Source organism: Enhydra lutris, unplaced genomic scaffold (genome assembly GCF_002288905.1).
Source record: "Enhydra lutris kenyoni isolate GAN:26980312 unplaced genomic scaffold, ASM228890v2 scaffoldscaffold49, whole genome shotgun sequence".
Taxonomy (NCBI): Eukaryota; Metazoa; Chordata; class Mammalia; order Carnivora; family Mustelidae; genus Enhydra; species Enhydra lutris.
In genome coordinates, this window is record NW_019154133.1 from 255,700 (window position 1) to 276,957 (window position 21,258).

The 21,258-nt window shown below is 36.5% G+C and overlaps 1 protein-coding gene across 2 annotated transcripts in view; it reads right to left on the reverse strand.

Moving 5' to 3' along the window:
• The window catches only part of LOC111156812 (RALY RNA binding protein like), a 686,812-nt gene that overhangs the window by 178,246 nt on the left and 487,308 nt on the right, over window positions 1–21,258 (reverse strand). Inside the window, exon 1 of one of the 2 annotated variants that reach the window (XM_022517893.1) lies at window positions 21,122–21,179. The exons of the other annotated variant lie outside the window; for it this stretch is intronic. Within the exon in view, the coding sequence (XP_022373601.1) occupies window positions 21,122–21,158 (37 nt within the window). The 5' untranslated portion in view covers window positions 21,159–21,179. Of the gene's footprint in view, window positions 1–21,121; window positions 21,180–21,258 lie in introns of those variants that run through there. 2 annotated transcript variants of the gene reach the window in all.

Below are 21,258 nucleotides of genomic sequence, written 5' to 3' on the forward strand. Positions count from 1 at the left end.
AAAGAAAGAAAAAAAAACTGTGCTTAAGCCACTTCCTGAGAGATGAAAATGACATTTTTGACACTACACAATGAATAACATTGGTACTCGGATGATTAACAGATAGTACTGGTTTAGGCAGTATCATTAGATACATACAATTAAAGTATATATAACCACCTTATTGTCCGTGAAATTCAGACCATTATAAAGAACAGTTTGATTGCATATCAAGGAAAAAAACTTGAATAAAGCTATGTTTCATAATTAATAGATGATCGCAAAATGAAATATTCTTAGAGCTCATAATACTATTCCCATTATGAAAATAGAATTAGAGCCTTCCATTGGGGAAGATTAATTAAGCATTGTGAAACATACAGAGTACTTCTATGCAGAGTTTAATTATGGACTATTGATTTGATAGTTATCTGGTGATGTTCCAAGCAGAAATTCCAGAGAAATGAGAACTTGCTTATAAAACCTTAAACAACATAATGTGCATAGTATAGGGGGAAATGATGAAATAAGGGCCAAAGGAATGACTGAGAATTTTGGTTATTACATTGATAAAATATGGAGGAGGATTCCCCCACCCCCAACCCTTTGGCTCAGTTTTAGAATGATTTGTCAAGTAACAGAGAAGAGGCCAAAAAAAGTTGCTTTAGAAGTCCTCAATCAAAGCCTGTGGCTTTTGGCTGAAAGAGATGGAGGAGATGAATTCTAAATGAATGCCAAAGATGGAACTTTTTAAGTTTGCCAAAAATTGGAGTAGTAGGTCAAAGGCCTTGGACCTTTTTCCTCGAGCACAGATAAATAGGTGGCTAACTGAAATCCTTAACAAATACGCTTAGCACTCTAAGGGGCCAATAAATGATGATGAATTATTTCGAATTCAAACACAAAGCCTACCTTTTATATTGTTATAGAGTGATAGACAATGTAAAGTTTTTAACTTCTGAATTTGGAATAGTCTTTAGATTACCAACCATAAAGAAGAGTTCAAGTTTAAACCTTTGTAGCCATGGACATTTTTAGAAACTGCCAAGAATATTATGACTCCATCAGGTGCAATTTTATTAGAAATGTAAATATATGTGTTAATTTATCTATGTTATTAAATGTAACATTTTAAAAAATTATTTTTATTAACATATAATGTATTATTTGCCCCAGGGGTACAGGTCTGTGAATTACCAGGTTTACACATTTCACAGCACTCACTATAGCACATACTGTCCTCAATGCCAATCACCCAACGACCCCATCCGTACCCCCACTTCCACCCTCCAGCAACTCTCAGTTTGTTTCCTGAGATTAAGAGTCTCTTATGGTTTGTCTCCCTCCCAGTCCCATCTTGTTTCATAAAGATATAATAAAAATATAAGATAAAAACTAAAACCAAAGATTGAAAAACAGTAATGAAGTCATTCATTAAATGCTCACTGAGATGCTACCATGAATTGGATACAGAGTTAGGTAAAGTGATACGAAGATTTAAAAAAATTGTTTTAGTTATCACAGTTTACTGGAAAAAGTTATGCAAAGAAAGGAATATAATTTATAGTATGGGAATTACTTTAATAGAGAAAATAAAGGGTGATGGGAAAGTATATAAGAAAATGTTATGAGCATGGTGAATACAGAAAAAGTGGTCATAAATAGGAAGAGGGACTGTTGCAATAATAAAAAGAACTACTTGAAAGTTTATGTGAATTACTTAAATATAAGAGAGGAATATTAGCATGTGCATGTCTATTAAATCTTACCTTTTCAGTAATGACTGTTATTTTATTAAAAAAATGAATTACTTAGTGCTGAATCAACCCTTACTCCCCCAAAGAAGGAAGTGGGCAGGCACATTTATTGGTCACCATTTCTTTTTCTTTAAGATTTTATGTATTTGTTTGTCAGAGGGAGAGAGAGCATGCACACAAGTAAGGGGGAACAGCAGACAGAGGGAGAAGCAGGCTCCCTGCTGAGCAGGGAGCCGGATATGGGACTCGATCCTCGACCCTGGGATCAGGACCTGAGCCAAAGGCAGATGCTTAACCAACTGAGCCACCAGGGCATCCCTATTGGTCACCATTTCTAATGGGCATAAAGCAAACCCATTCCTCCTCTACCAAAATGAGAAAGTTAGCCTAGATAACTCTGCAGTCTTTTTTGCTTGATTCTGTATAATTATTAGGTTACATTTATAAAAAGATGGAGCATAAACTTAAATGAGAGTCCTAATAATTCTGTTCTACCAGATCCATGTCTGTGAAACACTGTGGTTGTGATACACATGACAACTTTGGTTTCAGACTGGAAGTATATGAGTAGTTTGTTGTCTGCACAGTTCATGGAGGTATAAGATACAGGCTTATTAAAAAAAATATGCCACGGTGTACTGTCATCATAACTAGATAAAACTGGAAATTTTCCTACGAATTCTACTCATAGCAGTACCTGAAACCATTTGAAGTCTTCCTCAGTTAAGCAAACTTTAGAATCTTAGAGTCTCTCATGGTAAGCGAAATTTCTTAAAGAAATTTATTCACACTCATACTGACACCTTGAGAGAGAAGACAACAGCATACTTTATTAGTTCAATGTCTTTTTTGATGCAGGACTGGATCGCAAGACCAAGAGATCATGACCTGAGCCAAGGACAGTCACTGAATGGACGGAGCCGCCCAAGCGCCCCCTAATATCTTTTAAATTATCTAAAATTTAACATGCCTGATGCAATGAAAAAGCTACAATAAAAATATTACTTGAGATTAACTTCATATCCCTCTGTGAAGCAAGTCTTTTTTGAAATTGTAGATATTTTGTATTGTGTGAAATTCCACGTGTGCAAACTTGACACTCAATAAAAACAAACAATTTAATTTTATTGCTTTCATAAATTAAAATAAAAGTGTTCATTTTAATATTTATTTATTTGTATTTAATATTAATATATATTCAAACATAGACATGCTTTCTTTTTTTTTTTTTAAAGATTTTATTTATTCATTTGACAGACGGAGATCACAAGCAGGCAGAGAGGCAGGCAGAGAGAGAGGAGGAATCAGGCTCCTTGCTGAGCAGAGAGCCCGATGCAGGGCTTGATCACAGGACCCTGGAATTATGACCTGAGCCGAAGGCAGAGGCTTTAACCCACTGAGCCACCCAGGCGCCCCAAAGCTTTCTTATATATGGACGTGTCACAAGCAATACGACAAATTATAATATACATACCACATGCATATATAGATTAAAACTAGCAAAATATCCCCTTTGAAACATTGTAGTTCTGATGGCTGTATGATGGCCCTAGTCTGATCTGTCTTCCCTCTTTCATTCAATGTTATCCAGGAACCAGGTCCTTTTCTGAAGGATGGCCGGCAGGGTGACAACAGCAGTCTGTGTTCCAGAGAAAGAGTAAACCATCCATACCACAGAAAACTCAAATCTATGACCTTGGACTCATTAGCCTGGTGCTCTAAACAACTCAGGTAAGAAGCTTGAAATAAATTTATCAAGCACATAATATTTTGCTTTCAATTTTTTATTGAATTCCTTATTATTCTCCTAACAATTTTATCCTTTTTTCAATTACCAAGTCCAGAAAATAAAATGTCTCCTCAGTAAAAATTCTTGGAAATCTCAATTGCACTTAAAAAAAAAAAACCCAAACCCACATTGCATGGAGATCCTTTCAGAGCTCTGTATTATTCTAATAGCTTCTCTTCAAATGCCCCATTCTAAGCTTTCATGGCAGAAATTTGCCAGCGCTGAGAAAAAAAGTTTGTGCTCTAACTAACTATTCAGGTCAATTTAATGTGCAGTATTCATTATTGACACAGATTGTACATCCACATTTGAGGCATTGAAAGCCCTTGAGAGAGCTTTCACCTGCAATAACTTTAAATGCTTTGGAAATGAGGTCACTTTTAGTTACAATTCAAGAATTTGCAGTTCATACAACTACTGAGTAGCAAGAATCATGGAAAGGACAGCAAAAGAAGGGAATTTAAAAGTAGGCAGTGAAATGACTTTCTATGACTATTCTAACTATATTCCAAAATTTAAAAGTGGCATAACAAATTAGTGACAGATTTATTGTATATGACGTGAAGTCTTAACTTTCATATTTTCAGCCAGTATATCCTGGATTTGGCTCAAGTTATTCTTTAAAGTCTATGTCTTTGTGATGTTGAGGGTCTGAAAAAAATCAACTGCTAAGTTACTGCTGAGATTAATAGCTACAAATCTGAGGAGAAACAAACAAACTGCTCTTCTAACAGATGCAAAATTGATCTAAGAAATAATGAAACCTAGCGGCAGATCCAAACCTGGCTAGAAGAAAAAGTGGAAATGTAGAGAAACAAGTTTTAATTCTGAATCTGTTATTAGCTGTAAGTCTTCGGTTCTTAAAACACAATGATAAAAAAATCTGGAAGTTTTAAATTAACTAAAAACAAGCATAGTTGGAACAGAAATCCTTAGGATTTCATGTCATTTCTAAATGTGCCTTAAATTTTGAGGAAACATTGTTAAATTACCCAAGACATAAAACGCTTTAGATTCCTCTGAACACTCCTTAAGAAATTAAAAATAGAGTGGTTAAGAGACAAAATAACTCTAAAACCTGACACCAAAAAGGTCTTAGCACATGAACACCACCCATGGATATTTGTGAATATGAAAAGTCAAGAGATATTTCATCAATCGACAATATCATAGTGATTTATTTGGGCAAATGACTGCAATTTCTCCTTGCTGAAACAGGTACATAGAAAGGGCTATCTACTCCTTTCATCCTTCAACAAATATTGATTGAAGGTTTTCTAGTGCCAGACCATGCTGGGGCTACAACAATGAACAAAGGGACTGGTTTCTGGCTTCGAGGTTACAGCTAAATGACTGGATATGTGACAATTTATACACAGGGCACATGCAGGGTGTAAAGGAATACATAAAAAGATCAATTCTCATAGCCTTTACCAGTCTCTACTCCTAAATGAGGATTAGAAGAATGAATCAGTAGAATGAATCAGTCTAAGCTGGCTCCTGAAGTACGAGTAGTAGTTAACTAAGAAAGGAGGGGAGGGGGCATCTGCATGGTGCAGTCAGTTGGCCATCTGCCTTTGGCTCAGCTCATCATCCCAGAGTCCTCAGATCAAGCCCCAGGTCCGGGTCTCTGCTCAGCAAGGAGACTGTTTCTCCCTCTATCTCTGCCTGCCACTCCCCCTGCTTGTGTGCTCCCTTTCAAATAATTAAAATCTTTAGGAAAAGAAAAAAAAAAAGAAAGGAGGGGAGAGTGTTCTAAATAGAGGAAGCAACATAAGGAGCTAACGATGGAAAGAAGTCATCAGAGAACAGAAAGGAATTTCAGTATCATTCACAAAATTGGAATTTGCAAAGTGGGGTGACAAGAAATGAATCTGCAAAGTAAGATAATACCTGATCAAGAAATGCCTTGTATTTTTAAAGTAAAAAAAAAAAAAAAAAAAAAAAATCAAACAATGCTTTCTTAACATACGTTTTTACTCAATGTTAGAAAAATCCATTTCCTACAACAACTATGGGATGAAGTTTAGATGGAAAAATAATATTAAGGCTTTCAGTTAATATTCACGTAAAAACTGACCCCGTATAACTGAAAGGTGCAACCAATAAGACTTTTAGTTGATAAAACGAAGTGAAGATCCTTAGTTTTCAACTGAAGTTACCTCTAGATTTACTTGGTTTTTCAGGAAATTTGGCAGTTAAACTTTATCAAAATTAGAACAGGCCATGGAAATATATACAATATATACAACAAAATTTTAACAACCATGCAATAACCTGCTTGGAGATCTCTATTATTTTACTTTTCTATAAGGAAGACAATAAAATATCCCAGACATAAGAACCAATAGAATTCTATAAATGTTAATCATGACAAATAACCATAGGGGAGAAAGTTTATAATTTCTCTTAAGTCATGCTGTTTTATAGTAGTCATAAAAAACTCAATAATGACTGAAAGCTATAAATGACTTCCTAAAGAGTAACTTAAACTAACTTTATGGCCACATAAATATGGCTATGGTATTTATTATGGAGTTACATTGTTATTAAGTACATGAAAAGCTACAGCAAGGTACAAAACATCCAGAAGAAAATCACCAAGAACAAAAAATTGTTTGATGGTCATATTTTACATATTGTTCTATACCAAAGATTGGAATGCTAGCTCCAAAGATTAAAGGGATATAGTCATCATTGCAGCATACATTATATATTTCCAGATTTAATGATCTGGTCTCAAAATGAAGTTATATTATCATAACTGATGTGGTTACACTGAATTATAATATTTAGAGCATTTGTTTTTAAAAAAGAGTATTATAAGTATTATAGCACACTTTGTTTTAGATAGAAATTACCAAACTCTTACCCTGCGCTGAAAGGCGGACTTGAAGCCCATTTTGCCACCCAGGTGCCCTTAGTGAAGAAAGGACTCTTTGCTCATTCCCAAAGAAGCCTCTCCATGCCACCTGCTCAGCCATTATGAGAGCTTGGTATTGAACCTCACAGTCCAAGATAAGCTGTGACTGTCACATCATTGCCCCCAGAACAGGACTGAGGACATGATAAGGAGAGATAAGACCTCTTCCTTTTAGAGATATTGTCCTAGATGTCCCACACATCCTTTTTCACTCTGCTCTGGTCAACAGTCACCTGGCCACTGGAAGGCAGAGAAATGTGGCCACAAACCCAGCTAATTATGGAGGAATCTATTATCATGCAAGAAAGAGTGAATGATTATTAAGGGGACAGCAATCAGTCCCTGCCACTTCTTTTTTTTCCTATTAACTTTCTACCATATTGACTTTTTTTTTCCTAGGTTAGGGAATAGGTAAGTACTTATTGCCATTTTGTTAATTGTTTTCTGGCTAATTTTGTAGATCCTCTCTTCTCTTTCTTTTTTCCCTTGTGGTTTCATGACTTTCTTTGGTGTTATGTTTAGATTCCTTTCTCATTTTTTTGTGTGTATTTACTCTAAGTTTTTGCTTTGTGGTTACTGTGAGGTTCACATATATCATCCTGTGTATACAACTCTCTATGTTAAATTGATCGCAGCTTAAATTTGAACATGTTCCAAACTGTATTTTCACGCCCCCCCTCCCAGTTTTAGGGTTTTGATATCACATTTTTACATCTTTTTATGTATCCCTTAAGTAATTATTGTTGTTATAGTAAACTGCAACTTTCATCTTTTGAACTTCTCAGTTGCTGTGTAAGTGATTAGTCAATTACCTTTACTATATATTTGCTTTTCCCAGTAAGACTTTTCCTTTCATATGTTCTTCTGCTATTATTTATTGCTATTTCTTTTCAGCTTCAAGAATTCTCCCAATATTTTCTCATAAGGCTGGTTTAGTATAGACAAACCCCTTTATCTTGTACTTATCTGAAAAACTCTTAACTGTCCTTCAATTCTGAATGATCCCTTTGCTGGGTAGCATATTCTCAGGACTTCCTGTGCTCCTCTTTTCTGGCCTGCAAAATTTCTGCTGAGAAATCTCTTGGGAGCCTTATGGGTTTCCCTTGCACTTAACACTGTTTTTCTTTTGCTGCTTTTAAGATGCTCTTTTTAATTTTTTGACATTTTAATTATAATGTGTCTTGGTGTGGCTCTCTTTGGGTTCATTTTATTCAGAAATCTCTGTGGTTTCTGGACCTGCACATCTGTTTCTTTCCCTAGGTTAGGAAAGTTTTCAGCCATTATTTGCTTAAAATAAGTTTTCTCCTCCTGCTTCCCTTTCTTCTCCTTCTGGGACCCTTCTAATGAGAATGTTATTTCCCTTGATGTTGTTTGAGCTATCTTCATTATTTAAAGTTCCCTTTTCTTCTTGCTGCTGTGTGTGTGTGAGTTCCTTTATCTTCCCGCTCACTGATCTATACTTCTGCTTCATATAGTCTGCCACTGAAACTCTCCAGTGCATTTTTTGGTTCAGTTATTGTATTCTTCAATTCTCTGACTTCTGTATGGTACTTTGTTATGTTTTCCATGTCTTTCTTGATGTCATCACCATGCTCATATATTCTGCTGAGTTCGGTGACCATCTTTATGAACAATACTTTGAATTTTTTAGTAGGTAGATGACTTATCTCGTTATCATTTGAATCTTTTTTCTAAGGATTTCTTCTTCTGTTTGGAACATACTTCTCTGTTTTGTGATTTTGATTGACTCTGTGTCTCTTTCCATGTATGTGACTGAAACAGCTACTTCTCTCAGCATTGAAGGCATGGCCTTGTGTAGGTGATGATCCTTCTCATTCAACCTTGCCCTAGCTCATTGGGAACCTTAGTGATTACCTAAACTGCTTGATTTATTCTTGATATGCCCCCATTGTTGGAGGCGTGCCAAGACTTGTCAGTGATTCAAGGGAAGGAATCTCATTTTGTACCAAGTTTCAGACTGACTGGAAGCCAGGCCCTCATGCAGCAGTTTCTGAAGTATGAAAATTAAATTTATAGTCCTGTGGATCTGCAATTGTAATACCTGTTGACCTCTAGATCAGGAGATCTGGTAGCATCTCCTGGTTGATAGTTGCCAGGTGAGTTACAGGTAAGCATGGAAACTCCTTTCTGGGAAGTCTCATTGGGTTGTAGTGAGGCCAGAGGTATGTGCAAGGATGGTGTCCTTCTGCTCATGGTCCCTGGAAGTGCCTCCTTAGCCTCTGGATGTGTGGGAAACCTGAAGCTCTTCCCTCAGGCTGAAGCTCCATACTAAATGAATAGGCTGTTTTCAGAGGAAGCCTGGGGTTATTTCAGTCTGCTGTGTGCACAATGCCTTGAAGCTGGTGGCCTACCAAGAGCTATCTTTCAGATTATCATAGTCCCATAAGAGCCTGGAACACGAGCCCTCTTCGCCATCAGGGACAAGTGATCCAGAGGTAGCCCCTGTGTGGACTGCATATGCTGTTAGCTTTAATGAGGCAGCTGGGAAGGGTAGTAGGGAGGGCACATTCCCAAAGCCTTATTTTTTTCTTTACTTTTTTTTTTTTAAAGATTTTATTTATTTATTTGACAGACTGAGATCACAAGTAGGCAGAGAGGCAGGCAGAAAGAGGAGGAAGCAGGCTCCCTGCTGAGCAGAAAGCCCGATGCGGGGCTCCATCCCAGGACCCTGGGATCATGACCTGAGCCAAAGGCAGAGGCTTTAACCCACTGAGCCACCCAGGCGCCCCCCAAAGCCTTCTTAAAGTCAGTGGGGAAATGCCCGTTTGTGCTCGCAGATGTCAGCAATGTAGCGAGAAAGAGCCTAAAGAGCCTTGTGTGTGTGTGTGTGTGTGTGTGTGTGTGTGTGTGTGTGAGCGCGCTGGCTTTAGGCTGGGAATGGAAAGATAATTTGACTGCTTGCCCCACCTGTCTCAACAAGGCAGTGGGGATGTGTGCTCTCCATGCTCTCAGCAAGTGCCATGACGACTCACCCCACCTGTTCCAGCAAGGTGGTGGGAGGGTGCCATGTTCATGCTTGCCTACTCATGCTACTGGGCTACGTGGGGAGTGAAGCAATGGCATCCCCCAGGACCTCCAGCTCTAGAGAACATCTCAGCTGTCCCCCACCCTTCCAGCTGATGCCTCCAGATCAGCAAATGAATCTCCCTCATATAGAACTGTTTTTCTTTTCTTTCTTTTTTAAAATTTAGGTGTTTTTCAAACTGCTCTTTTTTACTGGGTCTCAGGTCAAGCAAGAAGACATGCAAACCCTCCAAGAGGAATCTCAGTTTCTTATAGCACTTTGGGATGCCCAGACATTAATCCCATTGGTTATCCAAGCCAGAGGTTCTGGACTTCATCTTTCTGGTATAGGTCTTGGGGTTCGTCTTTCTGGTATAGATGCCAATGTGGGACACCAAAACCTTATGCCTCTGGGATAAGTGCTTGTCCAGTGAGATCTTCCCTTCTGCGTGCTGCTGTGCTGGAGGTGATTGTTTTTTTGTTTTGTTTTGTTTGTTTGTTTTGCTTTATTTTTTTGCAAGAACATGTCTCTGCCTCTGCTACCAGTTTGGATGTTGTCCTTTTATTCTTTGTTGGGGAGAGCAATTGCTCTAGTTTTCAAATCTTCTTCAAAGGGAAAGGATCCATATGTAGCTGTGGATGTGGGTATGTCTGTGACAGGAGATGAGTGCAGGATATTTTCATGCCACCATCTTGGATACCCCTTCTAACAGGTATTTACCATACTCTACAACTCAAGTTAACACTGGTAAGCATTAATAATGCAGGCAACTTCCTGAGAATTCTGGGTCCCAAGCCACTTTATCCTTTAATAGCCAGATAAGCAAGTCAAGACTTACTTAATTGGGCCTGAAGTATATGGCAAATTACTACAACTGTTGATTTAATTACTGTCAGTAGTAATCTAGGAGAAATAGTATTACTAATGATTCATAGCTTCCCCAAACAACTAAAGTTGTTAGATGGCTATTTCCATAGAACAAAAACAACTCCTACTGTCTTTAACCTGATGGGCAATTGTTTTCAGTATAAGAGAACTGGTTAACTTAGCATGGTTCCAATTTCCAGAGAACCATTTCCATAGACCTAAAAGAAAATCTCAGCAACAAACATATCTATGATCTTCATAATATTATGTCTTAATATCTTGTTCCTGTGCTTGTTTACTTACTTCTTTCTTAAATATTCAAATAACAAAGAAAGTTTTTAAATTATAACTTAAATTTTTTTTCCTTTCAATTTCAAATAAATTGTTCCATTCATTCAAGTCAAATCTTCTCTCAAAATCTAGCTTGGTTTAGAAAACTGGCCTGATAATCTGAAAAATATTTCTGTCTAAATAGTGCATAAACACACTCTAGAAACCTTCATGGAGTTTCATTTCTAAAGCCTCTTTGGGAGATTCTGTACCCATTAATCAAATTTGAGTGTAACATCTATGTTAGAAATAATCATTAGAAAAAAGCTTGTTTTATAAAAATAGTTCTGGGAAGACAAATTCACAGTGCTGAGAAAAATTTTGTGACCAGTTTTAAAATCCGAGTGACCATTTTTCCCTTACTGCCTTAGTAAAGCCAGAAGTGAAAAAGCAAATGAATTTTTCCTTGTATTCCAATTAAAAATAAACAATTTCTTATTTTGCATGAGTGTATTTTTATTCAATAGTGAACAAGCTTCTCATTAATAACTATAAATTAGATAGACTTAAATGTTCTAGGGAGTCTGTAATGCATTTACAGGTGTTGTGTATTTTTGATGTTTTATTTTATATTACATTTAATTATCATATAAAATAAAATAACAAAAATATTATTAACTTGGTGTACAGGTAAAGGGTAAGTTGTAGCTACATGCTGTACATTTAAAGACAAACTTGAATTGAAAGATACTGTTCAAGTATGAAAGGGAAAAAGGTATGAAATAGTCAGATATCTACATGAACCCAGCAGAGGTGACTTCAAAGTCAAGATTCCCATTGCCTGTGGAGCCTATTAAGAAGACAGATACTAGCAATTTGAAGAACAATGTGTGTTTATTTAAGGAAATACATCCAGCTGTTCCTCTAAGGCAGTTTCAAGTTCACTAGGGGTCAAAAGAATCATATAATATAAAATATAACACTACTCAATGATAAGCAGCCTAAGGCATGAAACATTACAAAAATATATGTCACAGTCTCTGAAAGGCATTTCACAAAATAGATGTGGATTTTATCTTTATTTTAAATACAAATGAAATTCTAGAGATAATATAAAGTCAATGATAAAAGGCCATTAAGACTTTGAGTCAATATTAACACATATATAATGTAACCCTATATAACTAAAGGTGTCAGAAAGTCCATAGTCAGAATGGGAGTGCAATTCAGTAAATAATGCCAAGAAAATCAATAACTACAAAAAGGAAAATGAATCAAAAGGTTATGCCAAACAATTTAGCTGTTCTGGACCAAAAAGAGTGTAACTACTCACAATGAATTACTAAATCACTGCAGAGCACTTCGATTTTCTAAGTTCTGGAAACATTTTATTCTTTTGCAGAGAAGATGGCACACCAAGCAAATGCATTCATATGTGAATATTCATTTACATATATATGTAAAACTTTTCCTCAGGATATTTTTTTATGTTTTTATATGATTCAAAAAATAGGAATATTGGCCAAACAATGTATTTTGCCTTCTGAAGTTAATTTCTTCATTTCCTCAAGGGACATATAAGCTTATTCTTTCACCCTGGCCAAGATAAATATTTTAATTCAACTTCATATTTTAAATTTCCTAGAGATTAATATCAAAATTATAAATAACATTTTAAAATTGGGATGGAAATTAAAAGTGCCATAGATTACTAGATTATTGCTTTTACATGTTCAGTTATATCTCTAAGAGATTAATGACATCAATCATATATAACAAAATGTTTAAAATAGTACCTGGCGTAGAGTAATAATTCAAGAGATGTCAAATGCTATTCTTATCCTTTTTGGTATTTTTATTAATTAATTTCAGCTGTCCTGTTGTTGGAGGCCACGGCACGGTTGGAATCGAGGATCAAACCAGGCCCTGACTTGTGTCTCCTTCAAAGTCCGGACACCTTGACAAGGTTAAGGATGGGGAAGTTGAGTAACACTGAGAAAAGGGTCTGTGCTATGTGTCGTGTGCTCGCCTACATGACTTCCCACACACTCCCCCTACAGAAGGGAACAATGTGGTCAGGGTCATGAATTCTTAGTTGGTCCTTGTTGTTCTGTACCTCCCATAACCCACTCCCTGGTTGATTGTCTTGCTAATGGCTTTAGCCAAAACTACCTGACATCACGAGGTTTGCTTGTAGCCAATGTAAACTTGTTATAGAAACTTGCGGTCATCTGACTAGGTACTGATGTATTACTCCTCCTATTCTGGTCTGCCTTATAAATGATTGTAAGATGTGGAATAAAATTGGCACTGTTGGACATCCTCCTCAGTGTCCCTCCTGCCCCCATCTCTTTGTCTCTTAATTTCTTTTCACCATCCTCTTACCCTCACGTTTCCCTGGTCGATTTGTTGCGCCGGCCACGGCATCCTATTTTCCATTTGTATAAAAGAAAATTCTAATCTTAAAATCATGGAAAGGGAGAATTCAAATTTTTATAATAAACATTTTAAGTTTGGTGGGAGGTAAGCAATTTCTAAAATTTTGATGATCTTCAAAGTCTAGTTAGATACGTCACTTGCAAAACAATGCCATCTATATTGACAAGTCTGAATACACTTTTTGTGTGTGTGTGTGAGAGGTTTAACCTTAGCATATCTTAAAGAAAAACAATGAATAATCCCCTTAATTATATTCTTTTAGTATATCAAGTGCTCATCCTCAGCTTAACTATAATGCCTTTGATTTTTAATGCCAACTGTGTTGGTGCTATGACTGATTTCCTGTCCCCTCTTTTTTTTTTTTCTTTTTTTGCCATCTTCTGTGATAGCTGGTATTTACATTTAACCATATGAAACTGCCATACTGACTTACAAAAATGACAATTTAATGTGGTTCAACCAAACAGACTGTCCAAAAAGCATAACTATAGCAGATTATGGTTTTAAGAAAGTTGTTTTTGAAGATTCCAAAGGTAGGACATGTTAGACCCTATAAAGACTATACTATCCAACTTTCCATCAGTGCTTTTGAATAGCCATCCTTTCTTATAATCATGTAAAAATCCCTACATTCATGTTAGTATTTTAAAAAGATATATTAGTATCTACTTTTACACCAGTTTTATGTTGCTGAGATCCTAGTTTCTTCACATGCATCATTTGCTCTCAATGAATATAAATCCACATTATTTTTAACTGTGACATTCTTTGAGAGATGAATGCCATTCAGTAGAGAATATTTACGTGAACAACTGGGGACAGAATCAATGCTGTCGCTTTTATTTAGATCTAGATATAAATACAGCACAGATTCTCAGAAGATAGACACCAGAAGAGCAGGTGATGTAGGATAGCCAAGTTGTTTTCTGAAAATAGAGAAGTTAAAAGAAAATGTACAAATGCTCACCCCCTATAAAAGTGACCTCTAACTTTGTGGAGCATTGTGAAATAGAAAACACATGGAATAAAATGAGAGGGAGTGAGAGAGAGAGGGGAAGGGAGGGACGAAGAAAGAGAGGGAACAGGAGAAAGGGAGAGAATATGAGTAAGTGTTCCTCCAGGTAGAACCAGTCAGAGGCTACAGGGTATAAAAGCAAAGTAAATGATTAAGGACATGAGGCAGATCTATGTATTTCTTCATAAGGTCAATCTGTATCAGGGGTGTTATTAGTCAGCTTTTGTACCTCACTGTTCTCAAACTGGTTAACTCTAGTCCCACTGGGCATGCACAATCCAAGAATCTTGATTCTATCCAAGCAGACATGATTCCATGGAGGAATGTATAAAGTTACAAGTTCTCAATCCATATCAGTTATAGAATTCATATCAGAAACTTGAGAGGAAAAAAGATTGGAGAAATTTCAGATGTCAGAGCAGAATTCCCAACAAGCATCCATAATAGAGAAATCAATGACTGAATGTAATAGTGTCCTCTAGAGAGCCTTACTTATCAAGCTCAAGTCATTTTTTTTCGTGTAAGCTTAAAATATTTTTTAAACCGAGAGCATATGAATCTTCAAATGGTTCTATAATAAATAATGCCAACATTTGAGATCTACAATAATTTATGAATTAAAGTCATGATTAATTTTATCTTCACAATTATATGTAGTATCAACATAAATATGTTTTAAATAAGAATCCATTTATCTTTGATATCCAATTTGTAATAAAGAATTTCAAAAAATGTTTAAAATAATGATTTATATAAGATAGAATGTATTAATAAATATGTATGTGACAGTTAAGACAACTCATGTTCCAATAATCATAGAATATTAAACTTGTTATTCATCTTGACCACTAAGACACCAATTCTACATCAGTTAAGACGGCCGCTGTCATTTCTTCCTGCAAATGCTTTAAGAAGCCTTACAATTCTAAGGGCTCCTGGCTGGGTCAGTCTATATAGAACATGTGATTCTTAATCTCTGGGTTGTGAGTTTGAGCCCCATGTTGGTATAGAGATTACTTAAAAAAATGAAATCTTTATTTTTAAAGAAGACTTACAGTTCTATTAAACTATAAATTTATTTTTTTCTCACAGCATGATTTTTTTTTAAAGATTTTATTTATTTATTTGACAGAGATCACAAGTAGGCAGAGAGGCAGGCAGAGAGAGAGGGAGAAAGCAGGCTCCCTGCTGAGCAGTGAGCCCGATGTGGGGCTCGATCCCAGGACCCTGGGATCATGACCTGAGCCGAAGGCAGAGGCTTTAACCCACTGAGCCACCCAGGCATCCCTCACAGCATGATTTTTTTTTTAAGATTATTTATTTATTTATTTTAAGATTTTATTTATTTATTTGACAGATAGAGATCGTAAGTAGGCAGAGAGGCAGGCAGAGAGAGAGGAGGAAGCAGGCTCCCTGCAGGGAGCCTGATGTGGGGCTCGATCCCAGAACCCTGGGATCATGACCTGAGCCGAAGGCAGAGGCTTTAACTCACTGAGCCACCCAGACGCCCCTCACAGCATGATTTTTAAGGGCAGAATTAACATATCAAAAATACAGAGATATTTACAAGAAGATAAATCAGAAAATATTCTTGTTCAAATAATGTTTCTGACATCTAGATGACCACAATTTGATTCTCTTTCAACTAACAACTGGATGCTTCACCTAGTATGAAGTGTAATGTTTCTTAAAACATCACTTTTATAATTTTCATTTTAATAAACATAATGCAAGAGTCACTTAGAATGGGGTGCCTCGGTGGTGTCTGACTCTTGATTTTGGCTCAGGTTTTGATCTCAGGGAGGTGAGATGGAGCCCTGCATTGGGTTCCATGCTCAGAAGGGAGTCGGCTTGAGATTCTCCCCCTCTACCTTTCCCTTTGCCCCTGCCCCCCCCCCCAAGAATTACGCACGTACTCTTTCTCTCTCAAACAAATAAATAAATCTTAAAATTAAAAAAAAAAGTCACTTAGACGTATGGATAGTGTTTCTGAAAAGTTAACATATCTTAATTCAGTTACAAATAAAATATATTGTTCAATTTAACTCTATGTCTTACTCCACCCATTCAATGACTCAGTGATTTTTAGATCTCATATCTTTTCATTAACTCTCTATTGCCTCCTTTGTGGTCCTCCAGTATCCCTCCTATCCCAGAGACTTTGAACATGCTGTTTTTGTCTGAAACTATCCAGTAAGAAGCAGAGTTTACTCCATCTTTTTCCTTCAGGTGTTTGAGTCAATGTCACCTTAATCATTGTGGCTTTTCCTGACTACTATATAGAAAACAGCAATTCCCCATTCTACTTTCCAAAACTCCCTTTCCCTGTTGCTTGCATTATTTTTCTCCACAGTACTTAGCATCACATAGTGCATTATGGATCTCTTTGTGTGTCATCTTTGTTTAGAACTTTGTTTTTTTCATTGCTACAGGCATAACACTGGAGCAGTGTCTAGAAAGTATTATAATAGGTGATCAGTAAGTATTTCTTCAAATGAATAAATTTTACTAGACAGGTATGGATCATTATGGTCAAAGCATTGCGTTATACTCTGAGAATGCTTCAAATCAGAATTGAAGGTTCCTTGCCTGATGAAACTTTAGACAGAACATAGGAATTGTGAATGAAATTATAAAATAGCATCTGAAAAGTGAGAAAAAAAGGATAAACGATGTGGAAATTGGAGAGACCCTTATGAAGGATGTGACATTTGAATGAAGTTTTGGGGCACCTTGGTGGTTCAGTCAGTTGAGCGTCTGCTTTCAGCTCAGGTCATGGTCCCAGGGTCCTTGGATCGAGCTCCGCATCAGGCTCCCTGCTCAGCAGGAAGCCTGCTGCTCCTTCTCCCTCTGTCTACTGCTCTGCCTACTTGTGCTCTCTCTCTTTCTGTCAAATAAAATCTTTAAAAAAAAAAAAAGAATGAAGCCTTGACCAGGGATGATTTCTACACATGAACATGTGGGTGAGGGTCATCCATCAATGGGGAAGATGAATGGGCAAAGGCAGAGACAAGAGAATCTATAATGAATTTTGCAGATCAGCCAATAGCCTGATAAAGGCTGGAACAAGGTGGTATAAGGAAAGAAGTATGCAGTGAGTGACAATAGTGTAAATATGTGTTTATCAGGTTATGTTTGTATTTCATTTCCCAGTTCAGTGACTCCCAAAATTTGGGAATATGAGAGCACTTTTTAAAAAATATTGAAACACAAAATCCCTATGTGATATAATTGGCTTAAAAACTATATAAAATACATGGTATTAAAAGCTATTACAAATTTAGTACCTTCGGGGGTGCCTGGGTATCTCAGTGGGTTAAGCCTCTGTCTTCGGCTCAGGTCCTGATCTCAGGGTACTGGGATGGAGCCCCACATCAGGCTCTCTGCTCAGCAGGGAGCCCGCTTCCTCCTCTCTCTCTGCTTGCCTCTCTGCCTACTTGTGATCTCTCTCTCTCCATCAAATAAATAAATAAATAACATATTTAAAATGAAACAAAAGAAATTCAGTACCATCTCTTATTAAGGGTATCATTTTAGAGCCAAAAAATAATATGGGTGTATAAAAGTCTGTATACATACATGGGTGAAACACTCATGGGCATATACACATATATACTTCTTTTCACCATTATACAGGCAATGATTAATGTTCACATGAATTGTAGAGTCTCTTGCAATAAATTCATAGTCCCATGGATCTGAAGAACATGAGCCCCAGAGACACAATCTAGGCAATGAAAACCCATAAAATTTGAGTAGAAGAATTACATGATGAGGCTTATGTTGTGGGAACTCTGGGAGTTAGAGATTGAAGACACCTTAGAAAACATCCCTTCACAGTTTGCTAAAGTTATGGAAAAATAAATTGCAGCCCACAGAGATAACAGACATTGGCCAAGATTACAGGTAGAAGACTGTGGCCAGTGTTCAGGTTCCTGAAGGGATCTCATCAATCCCCTCCATAATGGGATAGATAAGACAGATAAGCCCCAAACATATCATTGATAATCAGAAATGAACATCTGCTCTTATCTGGTAAAATAAGATGAAATGTGACACACCTGAAATTAGATGTACTCTGTTCTCTTTGCTGTGGTATGAGGATTGCGGTATTTTCAAAATTCTGTATCTCATAGCATGTGGATCGTACTCTAGTTTTTCTCTATGTCTGTATCTCAGAAACATTCATCTTTAAGAATGTATCTCTATGCCTCTTTTATAAACCAAAAAAAAAAAAAATGTTTGCTCAAGGTCATCTGGAATTTCAGCAAGGGAGGTTATAGGTATATATGGTTTTATACATAACATTTTGAAAATGTAAACATAAATGACACACTTCAGTAAATACAATGATATAGTATATATGAAAAAAATTCAATGTTTAAACACTAAAGAACAAAGTTATTTATGCTAATAATGATTCCTGCCTCCACCTAATTTGTAAAAACAGGCTTACCCACATTTGAGTTCCTCTTGAAGTACCTGGTTTGGCTCTGGAAAGATCAATGTCTGACATAGGCAAACATTTTTTAATACCACTCAACAAATTCCGTATCTAATTGAAAGTCATTATGCAGTTGTGCACAGGTGAGATCTGTTATCTGAACGAACACTGAAGCTGTTTCATTTTCCACAGCTAGTGCTCCACCAGATACAAAGAGTATCCTTCCCTCCCTTTCCTTCACCTCTGTAGGGAATTATAAATAACCAATCTAGACATGAGCGAGGAATGGATCTCAAAGTCCCACATGAATTTCCAAAGGCTAGTGTAATTTATACTTTAAAATGTCTTTGACAGTGGTCTGGCTCTCCCAGCCTCTCTTCGATCCCCTTGCATAGCCACTCGCACCTTCCCTAGTCTTCTCACCGGGTCCCCTAAAAGAAAGTTGCATTATTTTTACTAAAGCATATTATGATAAGTCTCTAGGGAATGGAGAAATTAGAAAGTTTATATATGTACTTTTTCAATTTTAAAGAAAATCATAAGAACACTTTCCTTCTTTCTTACATTGAGGTTTCGTTAAGTGCGCAATTATTGCCTTAATTGGATTACAATTGCCTCCAGGCTAGTTTATGCCTTTTATATGATCAAAAACACACACATAAAAGATATGATTGAAAATGGAAATGTACTGGTTTTTGGCGATGGGATAATTCAGATATTTTTATATACCCATTGGGTAGCAAACAATTGCATTACCTTCCACTTTTGCAAGTATTATTAGTATAACATAGAAATTCATTTAAGGATTCTATTTGCTTTTATTGCTAACCTTTCTGTATACTTTAATTTTATTATATTTTTGTTCTCCAATATTTTATATGATTAGAATGTAGAAACGGTTAACGCAATATAATATAGCTGATACAATTAAACAGAAGTAACACATTAGATTTTTTTTTAACTAAACCATTTAGTACACCCTACTGTGTTCATCCCTGTATAATTATACATCTTCTGACTTGTCTCATGTAATTCACAATTTCTTCCTGCTGCTTAATCGCAGACTTCAGCAAGCACATTTTAGGGGAGAGACTCAGTACAATTTTTCTATAATCTTTTATTTGCCATGTGCATTAAGATGATGATTACCTACCTGGAAAAAAATGAGGGGGTGTCTAAAAGATACAGGAGTAAAGGTAGGAGATGGTTTTCAAGTACATGCATAATTTAGATCCATTCTTGTAGGAGGAAATCACAAGGATATTAATCAGCAATATATTTGTAGACTTTGTACCAATCATTTTTATAAGACACAAGCAGCAGTTATCATACGTTATTTCTCAATCACAAGAAAGAGAGGCATCAAAAGGCAATCAGGCATATAAAATCACACTGGCAGTCCTGGCCCTCAGAGCTTTCTCTGGTGCATAAAACTTCTTTGAACAAGAGAAATGTTAGCGTTCAGGTCTCAGGTGGAAATTGGCCAAAAATATTATCACACTTAAAAATTATTTCATTCCTATCATGTTTTGGCCTTTTGATAGAGTAATTGTTGCTGATTGTCTTTCTGTATATTAAAATATTTAATAATACCTGAAGACATCATAGGAATAATGAAAAGTATAGACTTCACCTATAGAACAAGCTGTAGTTACCTGTCTAAGATGGTAAATGGAGTCAGTGATAGGATGTGCTGGGTTAAATAAGGTGATATTTACTTTGCTTTCGACAACAGGGAAGATAAAGTGATAACGAGCTGGGTTTACTAGAAAGAGAAATGATTGGAAAGCTTTTCATGGCAGGCATATTGCATTGCCATAAAACACAGTTTTATTATAAGATTTTGATTCTTAGCTAAATCTAATGGCTTTCAGTTCCATAATCATCTCTGTTCTGGACTTCAGGCCAGGGTAACTGTGCTGTTCCTTTTCAGTCAGAATCAATTCCTTTAGGGTAGATTACAATGACTCCTTTTAACCCTTTAAAATGGTGTCTGTAGCGAATTATGTTACAAATATGCTCCAGACCGAGAAGTTTGGCAATGAATATCCTGTTACATATTCAGCTTGTCAGTAACAATTAACTCTCCCCCCTCTATTCTGAACTGTTTTATTTCTCCTGAGAGTTATAATTGATATTGGATAAATAAAGAGAAGTTTTAGGCTAGCTTCCCAAACCCTTCAATAGACTTTCAGGAAAGAAAATCTATCACTTCTGGAAAGGAAAAGAAAAGAAAAGAAAGAAAACAAAAGAAAAGAAAGGGGGGCAAAAAAGAAAAGAAAAGAAGAGAGAGAGAGGGAGAGAGAACTATTCAGTGATCATGCCTGAATGAAGGCTGCTGAGCTAGACTGAAATTGCATTTGATCTGTTTCTCTGTAGATTTTGTAAACCTTTCTAAAGGTTTCCATAGTAACAAGTGAATTATCCCCTCTCCCCCCAACATTTTCCAAGCATGTAAGAGGGATACAGATAAAGGTTAGCGAGAAAAAAGCTACAATATTTTTTTTCCTAGTACCAGGATAGATCTGAAGAAGTCATGATTAGTCTTTTAAGGAATCAAGTATGTTTCTGCCACCACAGTCATAAGAAAAAGTTGGGTCAGAATTTACTTACATCTCTGATGTCTGCGTTTGCTCCTGTACATGGTCATTCTGAAAAAATCCGACTTTCTAAGAAGATTACGGAGACAAAGAGACGGGTTGTGCTCCTGCTTTGCAGTAAGACTGTTGCTCACTGACAGAAGGTAACCA